The sequence below is a fragment of the Anguilla rostrata genome, chromosome 3, assembly GCF_018555375.3.
Source record: "Anguilla rostrata isolate EN2019 chromosome 3, ASM1855537v3, whole genome shotgun sequence".
In the NCBI taxonomy this organism is placed as follows: domain Eukaryota; kingdom Metazoa; phylum Chordata; class Actinopteri; order Anguilliformes; family Anguillidae; genus Anguilla; species Anguilla rostrata.
Window position 1 is genome coordinate 42,178,762 of NC_057935.1, and position 15,569 is coordinate 42,194,330.

Sequence of the window (15,569 nt, forward strand, 5' to 3'; positions counted from 1 at the left end):
GAAACACCTGTGAAGCCATTTATCCCAATCATTGTGGTGCCCTGAAATGGGGGTGCTATGTATAAAAATTCTGTAATTTCTACATGGTAAAACCAAAATATATAATTTAATAAAAGCTGAGGAACTGCACTTCAAGCACATGTGAATTGTTTGATTACAAATCTAAAATTTGTGGAGTGAGGAGCCAAATCAATAAAAATATGTCTTTGTCCCAAATGTTATCGAGCTCAAAATTAGCATGTCAGAAGTGCTTTCCTGTCCACTGTTATTCGCACTCTTGTGTAGAATCATCCATAATTTCTGGAAGGTTGAGGAAAAACTAGTTTGAGCTGCTAGGTTACTAGGCTGACTAGCCCACAGTGACCTTTGAGCTAGCAGCAGTCCAATGTTTTTTTCTGACTGTAGGCAATGTACATGCAGATGAAATAGTTGTTTGTAAAATTTTTAAAAGAAATGTAATAATATTTCATGATTAATAACATGTGCTAAAACAACAGTTTGGTGCTTTAAAATTTAAAAAATTGCAATGCCAATGTACACGAGGCTAAAAACTCCTATTTCCTATCCTCTACACAACTTCCATTTTAGAGGGTAAATCAACACAGGGCAGAAAACTGTGGTTGCAGCGCCCCCTATGGGTGACATTTTCAACATGGTTGAACTGCTGGCATAACTAAATCAGTGATGTCAAAGCAGGTATTTTTCCATAGATATCTGAGCCAAAATACCAGTAATGACATCACTGACTGAGTGTGTGTAGCCATGTAATGGAGTTTAAAATTTTAAAGAGCGCTACAAAAGCAGATTTCTGCCCTGAGTTGACTTACATTTACATTACAGGCATTTAGCAGACGCTCTTATCCAGAGCGACTTACACAAATTTTACATTGTACACCCATTTATACAGCTGGATATATACTGAAGCAATGCAGGTTAAGTACCTTGCTCAAGGGTACAACTACAGCGCCCAGGAATCAAACCTATGACCTTTCGGTTACAAGTCCAATTCCTAATCCACTGTGCTACACTGCTGCCCACTGACTTACTCTTTACTGTAAGTCATGACTTCTTCTGGTCTTCTACCAGAATACAGATAATTCTGTTGGCTGAGAAGACTAAAGATACAGATGGTGTCATCTCCACACAGCCTAAACGCACAAGCATACTGTCTGTGCTTAGTTACAACGCTGTCAGGTAAACTAGTACAGATGCAACTACCTTAGCTGTGTATCCAAAAAAAAAAGAAATTATTTATTCAGACAATAATTATACGATAATATCAGAACAAGCCACACTCCTACATCAGCAACAGCTCACAGGCCTCTTGCAGATTTGAACAGTACTGCCCTGCAGTGGGATTTATTGCATGAATGTCACAGCATAACAACTGCATGTTCAGTCTACAGCCCTGGAAACAAACACCTGGGACATTTACACGTTCAAAGCTGAGACTGATCCCTGTAGCAGGACCACAATTCTCCATCATCACCTTTCACCTGTGGCTCGGGTCCTGGGTTTGGATTGGATGGTTTCGTGTGACAGACAGACAAATGGCCATTGAAATTAAGGGTATCTGTTGTTTGTTGGGGCGTGCCGAGAAAAGAGAGACAGCAGTGGTTTGTCCCCTGAGGTGGAGGTTCTATGAAATGTGAGGATGTGGAGCAATACATGGGAAACAAGAAAGGGTGTGGCCCAACTCTGCACTGATCAGACCATCCTGGAACTGCCTCATATCTCCCACCGGCTCGTAACACCAGGAAAACTGATTGTCACAGTTTTCCGCCAATATTCCACAGTAATGGTGATTCTAGTCCATTCTTTCTGTTCGATTCCATTCAACTGAACGGAGACAATATTTAAAAAAACCAGCAAATCACCAGTGAAACCTCTGTGCATGATGTTTTTAGGCAACCATTGTCGTCACCTGTGTCACTGGCTGTCTGAGTCCCTGACCACGCCCTCGTTCCTGGGCAAACTCAACAGCTCCTCGATCTTCTGCAGGTCAGACTCAAACTCCTGGTTCTGCCCGGTGGCGACCATCTCACCAATGAGCCCCTCTGTCACCTGCAGACGGGCATTCCTGAGGGTACAGTCAGAAGGAAAAGCAAGCTTTTAGAACAACACTACCATCCACTCTGAAGGAGTACTACAGACAGCGTGTTATTTCCTGAAACAGAATACAATGGTTAAGCGTATTAAAATTTTACACAAAGACCAGTTTTCACATTTTAGTTGTAGGAAGCAGCTTAGGGCAGTGATAGTGGACTAGCTGATGTTGGTCTTCACTGGATGAAAGCTGAACCTTCTAAACTGAACAAATTCTAACCAAAAGTCTGAGGAAGCACGGAACAAGCCTGAAGCCATCCAAAGCCATACCATTCTTCCATCTTCAGCTCGTAGAGTTCTCTACGTTCCCTCCTCCTTCTCTCTTGAATGGTCTCTCCCGTCAGCTTCTGCATGGCCATGATCAGGGCCCCCGCTGGCAACCTGCATTAACATCACAGTAACATAGATTTCCATCTTTTACGCATCCTGAACACCATACACAGCTGACATTTTCACTTACTACCAATTTCTACAGGTGATTATTTACTGAAATAATTCAGGGCAGCATTGCTCAAGGTACAATGTGCAACGCCCTATATCGAATTTGAACCGGTGATCTCTGATACACAAGTTTTTATGCAGAGCAACAGTATGAAATCGGTGACATCACTACCACATTTCTGTTTCCATGGAGACATTTTCAAATTCAGAGCAAAATAAAACTGCCTGTGACCAGAACCCTTTCCCACAGGCCTACGGTCAATCCTGCCAGGGTGCATCATGGGAAAACAGCCCAAACTGTCACAGGTAAGAGGACGACACCCATGTGAAAATTAAACAGGATTCCCCAAACCGCTTTGAGCAGAAATGTTGCATGTAACCAGGAGAGGTGCCTGCTTTGGGGCTGTTTGATCTTAGTTTGCCCTAATTACACCTGGATGTGCATTTGGGCATGTGCACACGCTACCATCCAGGTGCTTGGGTAGTGAGGCGGGAAATATGGTCTGTGATGCCCCCCCCCCCCACAAAGGTATGAAACAGGGTCAGATGGATGGCTGGGGGTGGGGAGGGAAGTAGAGTAGAGGAAATGGAAAAGGAGAATAATGAGACCTATAAAAATAACAGCACAGCTGCTACCCTGGACCCCGAACCTCATCTGCCCCACAGACCACGTGAGCCCACTGACACATGGGAGGGAGGGAGGGAGGGAGGGGGGAGAGACAGATAGAAAGAGAGAGAAAGAAAAAGTGAGCAAGAGAACAATACGTGAAGGCAGGGTCTCTGAGAAAGCAGCCTATGTTGTGCTTTGGGGGGAATACAGTGGGAGGGAGCAGATCTGGTACAGAGGAAGGAGAGCAGCTGGTTGCCAGGGTGCTCCACGCAACACAGGCACTGCAGTGGGAGCCCACATGGGCTGCGTGGGGGGGAGGGGGGGATTCTTATGCACTTGTCCCCATGGGGCCCAGACCTGCCCCGCTTGTACCCCGCACACACGCTTTCACCAGCCCGACAGAGAAGGACCTACTCGCTGACTGACAGCCTTCAGCAGCAATAGAACAGGGCAGAAACATGTTGTTGGGAGGTCACTCTTTCACAGACCGCACGCAGAGCCACACGCTGGCCCAGCGCAGCCCTTGCTCACCCCAGGAATGCTCCGATGGTCGTCCCCGCGAGCACAGCTCCAAGCCCCAGGTTCAGCCTGAACACGCCCCCCGTGATCGCTGGAGAAAACGGGGAAATACAGTGATCAATAATCAACTCCAGCACAGAGACGCTAATCAACAATAAAATACGCTGACTGATGATCTCTAGCATGCATTCGCAAGAGGCTGTGCGTGACTCACCCCCCGCAGCTGCATAGTGGCTGAGAGCGTGCTTATCTCTGTACACAGTCATTCCTGTGCTCACAGTGCTATAATCACACAGATAAGGGAGAGGAGTCAGTGCTGATATCACACAGATAAGGGGGAGGAGTCAGTGCCGATATGACACAGATAAGGGAAGGAGTCAGCGCAGATATCACAGATGAGGGAGAGGAGTCAGTGCTGATATCACACAGATAAGGAAGAGGAGTCAGTACTGACATCACACAAGAGAGGGTAGTCTTTTACAATTGCATCACAGCATTTATCATTTATCATTTAAACTCACTTGAATAAAGTGACGAAGGCCGCCACCCTCCAGCTCCACCTCCAGCCAAACCGCACAAACCCTCGGATCGCAGCGTTATGAGCCGACCTCTGGGGACAGGAGACCACGTAAGAGGGGAAAACAAATACACATGGACGCACAAACGCACAGACTGACACACACACGCACACACAGGCTGATGAACAAACACGAGCATGCATGTACACACACACACACACACACACACACGCAAGAATATACGTAGTCATACATGAACACACAGATACATACGTACAATGCTTTCCAAATCTATGGTAACGGCAGAATGAAATTAGTGATTTATTTATATAGTTAAGGCATTTGGATTTGAGATCAAAAGATGAATGAGACAGACAATCAGCTTTTACAAGCTGATTGCCTGTACTTTTGTCTCATATTCATCTTTTGATCTGAAATCCAAATTCAGTATACAGCAAAAAGAAAAAAAATTCACTCTACCATTACCATACTTTTGGAGAGAAGTGTATGTACAGGGACATGCACACAAATTCATGCATGTACGCTTGCATGCATGCACCCACACATACAAACACAACCTCAAGAACACATGTACTCACGTGCACGGACATGCACGTAACACACACTCACCACTGCGTCGACGCGGCTGTGGTACACCTCCGCCTGGCTCTGCTCAATGAACCTCTGCCTGGCATAGCGAGCCGCGGGTATTCCCCCGTAGCACATGCCCACCACTGCCGCCATCAGCCCGCTCTTCACGACATTAGTGACCTCCTCCGGGTACTGTTGCATCTCACTAAGAGAAACGCCAAGAACAGAGACTCAAGCACAACTGCATCAGTCAGAAACACATTTGACTTGCAAGAAACTGCCAACTGAAAAACATGGGGTTAGAACTTCAACACAAGCAGAGAAAGGAAAAGAGGAAAGGGCCTTTAATCCTGATCCAGCAGAGCATCGCGGCCAGCCCGTACTCACCTTCTATCGAACAGTTCTCGGATGCGGTCCCAGCCTGTTTCCGCAAGCTCTGGCTTCCCCACAATCGAGGGGAGGGGTGTGGGTGCTGGGGTGGTGTCGGGGTTGGCGCTCTCAGCAGCGTGGACCAGGGGGACAGTGAGAGAGATGAGCCTTCCCAGCATGCTGTGGGGGCTCTGATCCACTCTGCCATCTTGGTGCAAGCATTCTGGTGGCTGTGCGGACCGCATTGCATTTCATAGGGCTGTAACACAGTGACTAGGAGTCAGCACAGAATCACTGCCATCTTTCTAAGTAGTGGAAAGAAACAAGTACATTAATCAAGCATACAGAAAAAACACTGTGGTTTCTGCACTGTGTATACTTCATTGCATGATCAAATATATCCACAACCAATGTATTCTACCCAGTGCCTGGGCCATTCAGTTTTTTAAATGCCTAAGAAAAGAGTATTTCAAATTGTTATTTAACAAACAGCACATGCCATGTGTGTTTTGGACTATAAATCCCCCCTTTAAACTTTAAAGGAAAATATGAGCCTTAAAAGTACTTTTGCGTTTCAACATACTAAATTCTGGCAAGCACAGCTCTCCTCATGAACTTCCAGCATTTTACACAGCCACTTACAATATGTTCTAAAGCAACAGTCATTTACGACAGCAATATCACACCTAGGGATCGAATCTCATGACTTGCTCATTATTTTAGCAGTGCAATACGGATGTCACAAAGGGGTCTCAGTCTTAAATTCAGAACTAATTAGTTAATAATTAGTTAATAATTAAGTTAATAATCCCCTTATACTTAAGTGAGCCATATTTTCTGGCATACTAGGCAGCGAGCTATCAACATAACACGAACATAATTACATATTATAAGCTTAATAAAACCCATATTATAAGATTGATAAGACCAGTGTTTTGTGCCGCAGTCCAAACTGCTTACTTGCCAACGAGTTTCGTTAAAACTGCACCGTGAAAACGTTTACTGGCATCGCGAACCTACAAGGTACCGCGCAAGCAAAATAACGTTTAATATTTTAATGTTATTTTAGTGCAAACTATTTAAGCATACCCGTGTTTGTGTAACGATAAGAACGTGCACGTTCACATCTGCTCCGCCTTTGACCTCGTCAGATGCATTCATTACCATAGGACACAAACGTAAATATTTTCAAAACACATTTATTCAGTTATTATTTTTGTTAGGTTTACAGTGTGATTTCAGATGTAGTTTGGGTAACGTGAACCGTCCCGGTGCTACCTGTTTCGATATAGGTTCCCTTCACCGGCTCCAGGCAGCTCGCTGAAATGTCAACACACCGAACACATTGGAGAAACGTTGGAGCAGAAGTCATGTTGAAATTTCGCATCACCCTCTTGTGGTGGAGGACCATGAACACAAGTAGACCGAAAAATTATAACTCGTTTCTGTAAGCGGCCTTCTTTCGGGGTTCAGTTTTTGTTACAGCATTATGTCAAAGATAATCATTGTACTTATAGGCACCTTATTGCAGTCCTCAAAGTTGGGCCAAATTTTAAGATAAAAGAAAACAAAATTATAGGCGAGACGTGGTCAGTTAGTGTTTTGTCAATTATAGTCCCCAAGTGACAATGCCTCCACCTTCACAGCAACTCGATGGTGCCGAAACCTCATCACATGGAAAAGTAAAATAACCACCCTATAATAGAATTTCTCAGGAAAAGACTACAAATCATAAAATGACAGGAACACCCTTTCTTTAGGAGCACCAGCTAACTGGCACAAATTAAATAAGAGAACAAACTATTAAAGAATTAAAGATAGTTGATTTCTAAATAAATGGCTCTCTTGCTGTAGCCTGTAAAGTGAAACTAAATTATGCATTAGCTGCATCATTATAGAGCAGATAATGAACTGCTCCTTAACTACAGGTTCAGGTTAAAATTCTAGGTGAGGCACTGCTTTGGTACCCTTGAGCAGGGTACGTAACCAGAAGTGCTTTGGCAAAAATACCAAACTGCATAAATTGGCAGTATGTAAATATGCAAGTAGTGTAATTTGATTTCGATAAGGGTGCTAAGCAAATAATGCAACACGCAAAGACCCTCCCCAAGACCACATCTCCATTCAGACAGAGCATGCTCGAAGCAAACCACAACAACAGCCACATTTCAACAAAAATATCTAGATGGGATTTTTACATTGGCCATCATATACATGCCTTAACATCAATTATGAAGATAAAAAATAAACAAGTAAATGAAACCGGCAGCCATGGGTTACAAATTTATAAATGTGCTTTAATGACAAGGAATATGACAAATCAATGTGACAATTTACAATCAAATCCTACAGTAAGTAAAAAGATACTTAGATTTTAAAATTATGATACCTGTAAACAAATTAAGCACATGGTTATTGTTTTTTTTTTGCTTCTTAATTAAAAACATTCCAAGTTCACTGTATCACGCTCCAAGTTTGCTGATATTTGCCTCAAACATCTTGTACATGTTTTAAAAAGAGGAGCAGTAAATTATTCTGTAAATTCATTCTTAACTGTTGCAAGACAGAGTATAACAGACATAAAGGCAGCACCTCCCGTGACACCAACTGTACACATTTGCCACAATTTGCCCTGGTTCAACCAGCATCAAAATATAGCAGCTATTTTTTTTTAGCATTCCCCTTGCTTTTTGGTCAATACATAACTGAAAGTTCTGAAATTTGAGCATACCCCAAATACGAGTTAACACTGTATAAGGACAAGCACAACTGAACGCCTGACTATAGTCAGTTTGTTTGAGGACTCAAAGTCACCAGGAACATATTAACAAACAATTACACTAGGAATACTACAACATATTCGATATTCAGTTAGACAGTACCAGTACCCCCCGTCTCTTACCCGTTTTATCTTCATGTTTTCTGCAAACAGCTCTTGCTCAGCTCTTCTGAGGTTATACCAAAGTTTTACAAACCATGATTATGAAACAATCCAGATACAACTCTTCCCAAATCCTGCAGAGCCAAATTTGTCCTATTTTTGCATTCCAGCTGGCCATACAGCTCAGTAGGACAACAAAACATTTAAAAAATTATTACTAATTATGGCATGCTGACCTTTCCCCTTTAACACCCATACTGTTCCGGGAATATACTGAGCTCAGTGTTATTAGCATTCTTCCCTTACACACATACAAACAGCTCTCTGAAAACACCATTTTCACTCAAAGGTAGTGTACACAACGCACGCATGCACACACACACACATCCATTTTGACTGGATTGTAAACAGAAGGGGAGCCTTACTTACAAACAATTAGTATACATTTCGCCGTCTTTTCCCCACAAAAATGCATGACTTCAGTCCAGCTACTATCATTTCAATCAATGGCAAAGTCGCATCTGGGTGACTTAATAATCAGCATAAACAAAAAGGTGGTAATCATGATGATGGTGCAATGCTATAGTCTGGGGAGAGGGATCTACACTTAGCCTATATTCTGGAGAGAGAGATCTACTGATTGAGCAATTTTCCTGGAATGAGATCTACTCTGAGCTAGCAGATGACACTGGGAAAGAAATGTACACTGAACAGACTTGGGGAGAGAGATCTATGTGAGGCCCATGGCATTGGGTCACAGTTCCCATTTCTCTGGCTTGCGGGTGATCTTGCTGTAACCGGGTCTCCTCTTGGGTTGATACTTCAGAAGATGGCTGAAATCGGTCAGCAGCTTCTCCCAATAGCACGACACGTCCTCCATGCGCAAGTGCTCCAGGATGAAATCCTGACCCCTGGGGAATGGGAGAGGAAGTGCAGTTTGCTAAGTGATGCTCAAATCTTCCAAACTCACAGTTTATCCATGTTCCCGCACAGCGAGACAAAAAGATGCACAAATACATCACATGCCTAAGGCTATCCGCGTTGACCCATCTGTCCCACCAACACCCAGCTGCCAGGTAGCATTATTCATGCAACAACCCACGATGTTGCACTGTCGGGACTGATCACAGGCTTTTGAAATAAGATTTGAATACATGGTTATCCCACAATTATCCCATTCCAAGTACTGTATCAGCCGCTTTATGTCAGTTACAATGTTATTTCTGCAACTACAGATCACAGGAGGAAACAGTGGATGAGGTATTATGCGCTTAACTGTTATTACCTTCGGGCCACTTCTTGTGCAATGTCGTCATTTTCTTTCACAAACTGGAGCAGTTCTCTGGGGATACAGATAATCACATCATCATGGTGATTAAACCTGGGGGCGGGGTCCTGAAAAGACCTCAAATGCAGAACCTAACATCCTGATGGAGGGCACACACATATAATTATGCTTTACCCACATCTACATTCATAACCCATTAAGACGTGAAGGAAGTTTACAGTGCATTTACCAGGACATGCCATAGATTCCTTGTTCCGTGCAATTTAGGCCTGTTCTTTGAGCTTGAGTAGATAAGTTTAAATCAGCGGAATGGAAATAGTGACAGGTAGACCCATTTAACCCTTGTGTTCGGTTAGGGTCAAAATGACTTTTAGTTCAAGAGAAATGGCACTTTGAGAGATGCATTTCATAACCAGTGGCTAACCAGAGTACTGTAAATTTGGTTCTTGTTTTTTGTTTCTGTTTGTTCTTCATTATCTGTATTTGCGTTTTGCCTTTTGGCTATACGGTTTCTTTTAATATAATAAGACACAGATAACAAATAATTGTGAATGTCAGTTCAAAACAGTAAATATGTATAATCTATGGCATAAACACCTGGTTTATTTATACACCGAATACATTCATTAGTGAATTTTATATAAATCACATCTTTTTCACAAACGATGTGTGACACTTACTGTACATACTGTATATATTCTTTGAAAGTTAAATAAGAATAATATATATTTTTGCATTATTTTGCATTTTATTTCTGTCTTTTATTGCTTTAAAATCCCAATAATGATTATATTTGACCCAGGCTAAGAGTTTCACAGGTGCTAATAAGTAAACACAACAAGGGTAAAACACGTACAGGTAAGCTGAGGTGGTACAAGCAAGGTACCAGCTGAAGGTTAGAATAGGTGAAACGGGACAGGGGGCGTCTGGTTTTGGTGGTGGGCGGAGTTAATTACAGGTGAGAATACCTGAGGTCGGACAGGTCCTGCTTGACAGGGATGTAGTGAACCCAGGGCCGCAGCTGGGGGTAAAAGAACTCCAACCATTCCTCCCCCACGTGGAACACCAGTGACCCACACAGGAAGAGGTGTTTGAAGCGGAAACTGGCTGCTACACCCCGGAAGTTAAATAGGTACCTGGTGTAGCACACATTCATACATACATAACAGTAGCACTGTATTGCATAAATACATGTATTATCATCTCATCATTGATGGTAATTTAAGACTTCCGTTGTGAAATCTGGTGGGATGGGAGATCTTTGGGTTTTCTTACTTGTATCTGCAGTGCTCCACCAGCGGGATCTCTTTGGCGGGGGGCTTCCCGAGTGTGTCCTGTGTGTGTGGGGGCAGGGGGTGGTGGGGTAGGGCAGGAGAGGGAGATAAGGCTCCTCTTCAGAAACACATTTTACTTCACATTGGGGGTCGCTGTTGGCACGGGACCGTGAATACACCCACTGCCCGAGGCCTACGCATAGACCCTCCCAGGCCTACACAAAGACCCCTTAAGTAGCAACACAAAAACATGAACCCACCATCTTCAGTCTCAGCTTGCTTCTGCTAGTGATGATGATGCTACCAGTGTGAAGATAAAAGAACCCTGCAGGCGCTTTAAAACAGAGATGAAAGCGTATCTCTCATTGTGTAGCAGTGTGACCCATTTCAGATCTCACAAGAGGCAGGTAGGTGCACTAAGTGGAAGCTGCCTGTGAGTGGGGCAATAACCTGATTAGAATAAGACTCGAACTGGCTCACAATGGGCACCATTGTAATCTCTGTAGTAAGGTGAAGCGGCAAGATACGTACCCAGCATGACAAAAACAAACATGGCCTGAACAAGGTTTACCAATAATTTTTGCCCTTCCCACATCTGAACCATGGTCTTACACTGACAGACATTACCAGTGACCCTAGAATTACCTTCTCAGACTTCCAGGCCTGGTTTTTGGTGTACTCTGCATCCACAAGTTCTGGCGCCTCTCTGGATAGCAGGATTAGAGGATCCCGCTCTGGGCTGGTCCTGAGATCAGAAGTAATGAGACACAGGGACCAGGCTTAAACCCAATATCAGACCAAATATTAACCCAACATCAACTTAACACATGAACCTAAAACCTAACATCAACCCAGCAACAACTGGATACATGGTAGTGATGAACTGGATATCACTACCATGTATCCAGTGTCAAAACTACTGCTGATCCACCCTCAACTCAAAATGCAGTTAGTGTTAATACAACAAACCGCCCTTTCTTGACCAACTGGAGTCTTTTACAATTTACACACATTGTAGTTTGTCTTCAGCCCAATTACATACCTCTGAAAACCTGATCAAACAAGTTACTATACAATAACAACACTGTGCCCAGTTCAACTAAAACAGTTACTCAACCAACCAAAAGGTCAGGGCAGAGCACAAAGGAAGAAAGAGGCTTAAAAACAGAACACAATCTCACAACCAATCACAGTCATTATTGGCAATGATCTGACATGGACTTTATCAAATAGCAAAGCTCAAGGGTAAGAATATAATGCAAGTATTAGAGAAAATAACAATCTACAGTCAGAGGAAACAGACACTCAGCCCTCTAAGCTTGGGCAGGACAGAAAGATAGAACATGAGGAAGACAGGAGAAGAGTAAAGAGTGACCTGGAGCCTCTGAAGAATCCTCTGGACTCCTTCATCCCCCATGGCCACTCTGCTGCTGACCTTCACGACAGAAAAACAGCCTTGAGAACCTTCACAGGACATGACATCCAAAACTTTGTTTCAAACCACCCATGAAACCGCAGAAGACTAAAAATAAGATTCAGCAGCTCCTGAACAAGATCTTCACCTTTGTGTTTTTATGTTTTGTTTATGTGTGCCTTGATTGATGTAACTTTAACCTTTAGCAGCATTTTTTAATATCAAAAGGCTAAGCAGTGCATGTGCTTTGCACTCCATGTGTTCTAAAGCAGTGGTTCTCAACCTCGTTCCTGTGGACCTGTGTCTGCTGGTTTTTGCTACAGCCAACCTGTAGCTTAATTTGTTAAACTTAGTAGTAAAACTTGTTAACACAATGCAGGCTCTGTCTTAAAATTCTTCATTAGCTACCAAATGGTTAGTTTTAGTGGCCATGTGACCACACTTTCACCAATTAGGAGCTTGCTGATTCACCTATCTTTAATTTGTTCAGTTTAAAAACATTTTTGCCTCTCAATGTAATCATTAGCAATACAGCACAGTGACAATATGGGACTTTCATTCTTCATGGCATGCACAGCTATTTCATAATGTGGCTTAAGAGGGTACATAATCCCTCAAATCATAAAAAGTGCAATTAAGAAAAATGAACAGCTTGTTAAAATTCTTGGATTGCAATTGTGGTTGGTACGAATACCAGCATATGCAGGGGTCTCCAGGACTGAGTTTGAGAACCACTGTCCTAAAGGATAAGATGCATACTTTTTCAGGTCATCCCGCATCAGATCCCATCGGCCCAGTCCTGTGGGGTATATGGGCCACACCGCCGGGCCCCCCTCCCAGAACGTCCAGGCGGGGTACATGATATCCTGGTAATCAGGCGTCTGCAGAAAGGCATGAGAGAGCAGTGTATTTCTGCTGTAACTGAATGTTTGTACACTTTCCCTCCCAGCCCAAAATAAATCTGCCCCTAAAGGGATCACTAAAGCCATCTTGTGTTGTATTATGTTCCACTTTACGTACTTAAAAACCAGGCGACAATGCGTACAGGTTGGAGGACTTACCCAATTTATGGGGAAAACAGTGTTTGTATGCATGCGTTAGCAAATCTGACTGTGCGTGTGTGAATGTACAGTATAGTGCGTTTACACGTGTGTATGCATGCATGTTTGTAAGTGCGCATCCAACTGTATGAATGTGAATGTCTAGTGTATTTATGTGTGTGCTGCATATGTTTGTACGTAAATGCTATGTGTGTGTGTGAATATACTGTGTGTTCATGTGTGTGTACGCATACTGACCTTACTAAAGGAGAAGACTGGCAGCACTGGCTGCACCCAGTGGGGTACCTGAGGGTAGTCCCTCACGTTAATCACCATCTCTACATCTGGCAACCTGTCGATCACCTGCAGGATGAAGTGTTCCACTCCACTGCACCTGTGCAGGGGCGGTGGAAACAAGTTACACAGGGCGGGGCCAGGCCATGGCAGAGGGCCAGGATTGATCAAAAACATTCAGATGAAATCAAATACTGCTACATAGAGAGAGGAGGAACAGACCAGTGCTACACACTACAACAGGAAGCAAAACTGTCTCACACGTAAAGGGTGAACAAAAACAATGTTATAAGAATTATACAGGAATGGGAGGCAAACCATCCACAGGCAGAGAACTGGAAAATGAATGAGAACAACAAAGGGAGGAATCAAAAAGGTCACAGAGAGGAGGAGAGAACTGCAGTAGAACGGTGAGGTAAGAGGAAGTAATGGTGTGTAAAAACGAGCACATGTTCACTGGTCTTTACCGTGCAGGGAACATGCAGCTCTGCTCTCGGTACAGCTTGTGCTCAATGACCTGGTAGTGCGTTCCTATGCCCCGCCGAACCGTGTCACCCATCACCTCCTCCGACACCCCGTCCCGAAACGTCCGCAAGTCATTCTGCAGGACCCTGTCACACAAACAGACAAGTGTTTGTGTAAGGACGGGTGGAGAAGTGGACGAAGGAAGAACAGATGCCAACGTTACTGAAGAACGGCCCCCTGCCCCATTATCAAACAATGGTGTTGGTCAAGTAGCACGTAGAAACAATTTAAGGTCTGTCGGTTCTGAATCCAGCCCAGTCAGATTATCTCAGTTTAACAGACTGAAGGACAGCCCAAGGAAACAAGTAACAGAACACTCCTAAATGCTGCACATGGATTAAAATGAAAGTAGAAAATTATAGTAACTATATAGAATTTTGGAGTCAGTGAAAAAATATAAGAGATATCTATTCCAAAAAATCAGCTGTGGAATAATAATAATAAAGACAAATAATCATATGACAAAAGATGTAAGCCTGTCCGTTATCCTGGCCAGTTACCTGAGGTGGCAGCTGCAGTTGTGTGGGCTGCAAGGCCTGTATGTCCGCGTGGCTTGCGTGATCTTGTCAATGTACTTTTCCCACCTTCCGCCTGTGAACATAAGCACTGGGAGTTAGTGGCTTTTTATGATCATGTGGATGCGGGAGGGAATGGAGTGCGATGAACCTGAACAGATCCACACCCACACACCATTGTCTTAGGAAAAATACACTGGGTGGTGCACAGTTTTAAAGGATTTAACTTCATAATTGACAAAGGATGCGGATCAATCAGATCTGCGTGAACGCGTAAATACACTGTGCGAGAAGTGCAACAGTATGACGACGTTACCGTGCACATAAGTTTTCTTTTAGTATGAACTCTTTGGACAGAAATTCAAGTGGAGTGGACACTATCTTGTTTTTCCTCTTTCGTTTCTAAGCTATCCGCAAAACAGTTCCAGCATTATTATTTGAAAATAACTTTAAATCTTTTTTTTTATTATTTTAAAGCATGGTGCGTTTCGGTAGCTGTTAAGTCAGCTTGCAAGCTATCAAACTATTCATGCTGAAGATTGTCGGCATCCATCCATTGCATACTTAGCTAATGATATAGTTTGCTAGCTAGCTAACATTACCTATCTCAATGAATGGGTAACAGTTCACTACGGTCACATTGTGACCACGGAATTAGCTCTCAGAATTGACTGTCGGCAAGATGAGGTTACCTGTCTCCGCCACGCTGAAACTGACCCCACAAAAATGTAGCGTCAGAACAGGCAACAGTAACCTTAGCCATACAAACGCTTCCATTTTTCGTAAGTCTACAAAAACAGTTCAGTGGTCTACAACAAACTGAACCGTACGATCGGCAAGCACCTAGTCAGGTCTGAAAAGTTTTCCTCAGCGCGAAGAAAAGTTACCGTAATATCAATGAAAGATGCGCACAACTGACCGATTTAGATTTCAAAAATATGTCATCTCATGAGCGGTGTTATAGTTTAATTTGATTAAACTGAAGCATGTATTAAAAGGCCGAAAAGACTGACATCTGTAGTTTATGGGTCATGCACACAAGTGTAAATCCTTGTTAAAGTTAATCAGTTTCCCTCCGTGATTGCACACATTGGCCTAATTGTAACATTGTTTTATTGTCTGCATGAACAGCCTATTGGTGATGAGTATTGACCTAATAGTCACAGTAGGCTTATAATGCTTTA

At 43.2% G+C, this 15,569-nt stretch overlaps 2 protein-coding genes across 9 annotated transcripts; both read right to left on the reverse strand.

Annotated features, from left to right (window-relative positions):
* Positions 1-1,230: 1,230 nt before the first annotated feature.
* timmdc1 (translocase of inner mitochondrial membrane domain containing 1) lies at positions 1,231-6,540 on the reverse strand. 4 transcript variants are annotated; one of them, XM_064327690.1, is made up of 8 exons: positions 6,433-6,540; positions 5,173-5,413; positions 4,825-4,990; positions 4,198-4,286; positions 3,891-3,958; positions 3,689-3,767; positions 2,377-2,487; positions 1,231-2,080 (listed from the first exon to the last, which is right to left on the reverse strand). In XM_064327690.1, exons 2-8 carry the CDS (start codon positions 5,397-5,399, stop codon positions 1,930-1,932), a joined length of 891 nt encoding a protein of 296 aa, XP_064183760.1. In that variant the 5' UTR covers positions 5,400-5,413; positions 6,433-6,540; the 3' UTR covers positions 1,231-1,929. The 4 variants fall into 4 exon arrangements, with proteins under 4 accessions (XP_064183760.1, XP_064183762.1, XP_064183761.1 ...); XM_064327692.1 differs by lacking the exon at positions 6,433-6,540 and adding an exon at positions 6,244-6,410 and having other exon boundaries at positions 5,173-5,427; XM_064327691.1 differs by lacking the exon at positions 6,433-6,540 and adding an exon at positions 6,244-6,409.
* Positions 6,541-7,430: 890 nt separating this feature from the next.
* On the reverse strand, positions 7,431-15,435 carry poglut1 (protein O-glucosyltransferase 1). 5 transcript variants are annotated; one of them, XM_064327687.1, is made up of 11 exons: positions 15,305-15,435; positions 14,371-14,461; positions 13,813-13,956; positions 13,310-13,445; positions 12,771-12,892; positions 11,973-12,032; positions 11,243-11,342; positions 10,599-10,657; positions 10,292-10,459; positions 9,321-9,377; positions 7,431-8,946 (listed from the first exon to the last, which is right to left on the reverse strand). In XM_064327687.1, exons 3-11 carry the CDS (start codon positions 13,902-13,904, stop codon positions 8,790-8,792), a joined length of 951 nt encoding a protein of 316 aa, XP_064183757.1. In that variant the 5' UTR covers positions 13,905-13,956; positions 14,371-14,461; positions 15,305-15,435; the 3' UTR covers positions 7,431-8,789. The 5 variants fall into 5 exon arrangements, with proteins under 5 accessions (XP_064183757.1, XP_064183758.1, XP_064183759.1 ...); XM_064327688.1 differs by having other exon boundaries at positions 15,273-15,410; XM_064327689.1 differs by having other exon boundaries at positions 15,229-15,357.
* Between the last annotated feature and the right edge of the window lie 134 nt (positions 15,436-15,569).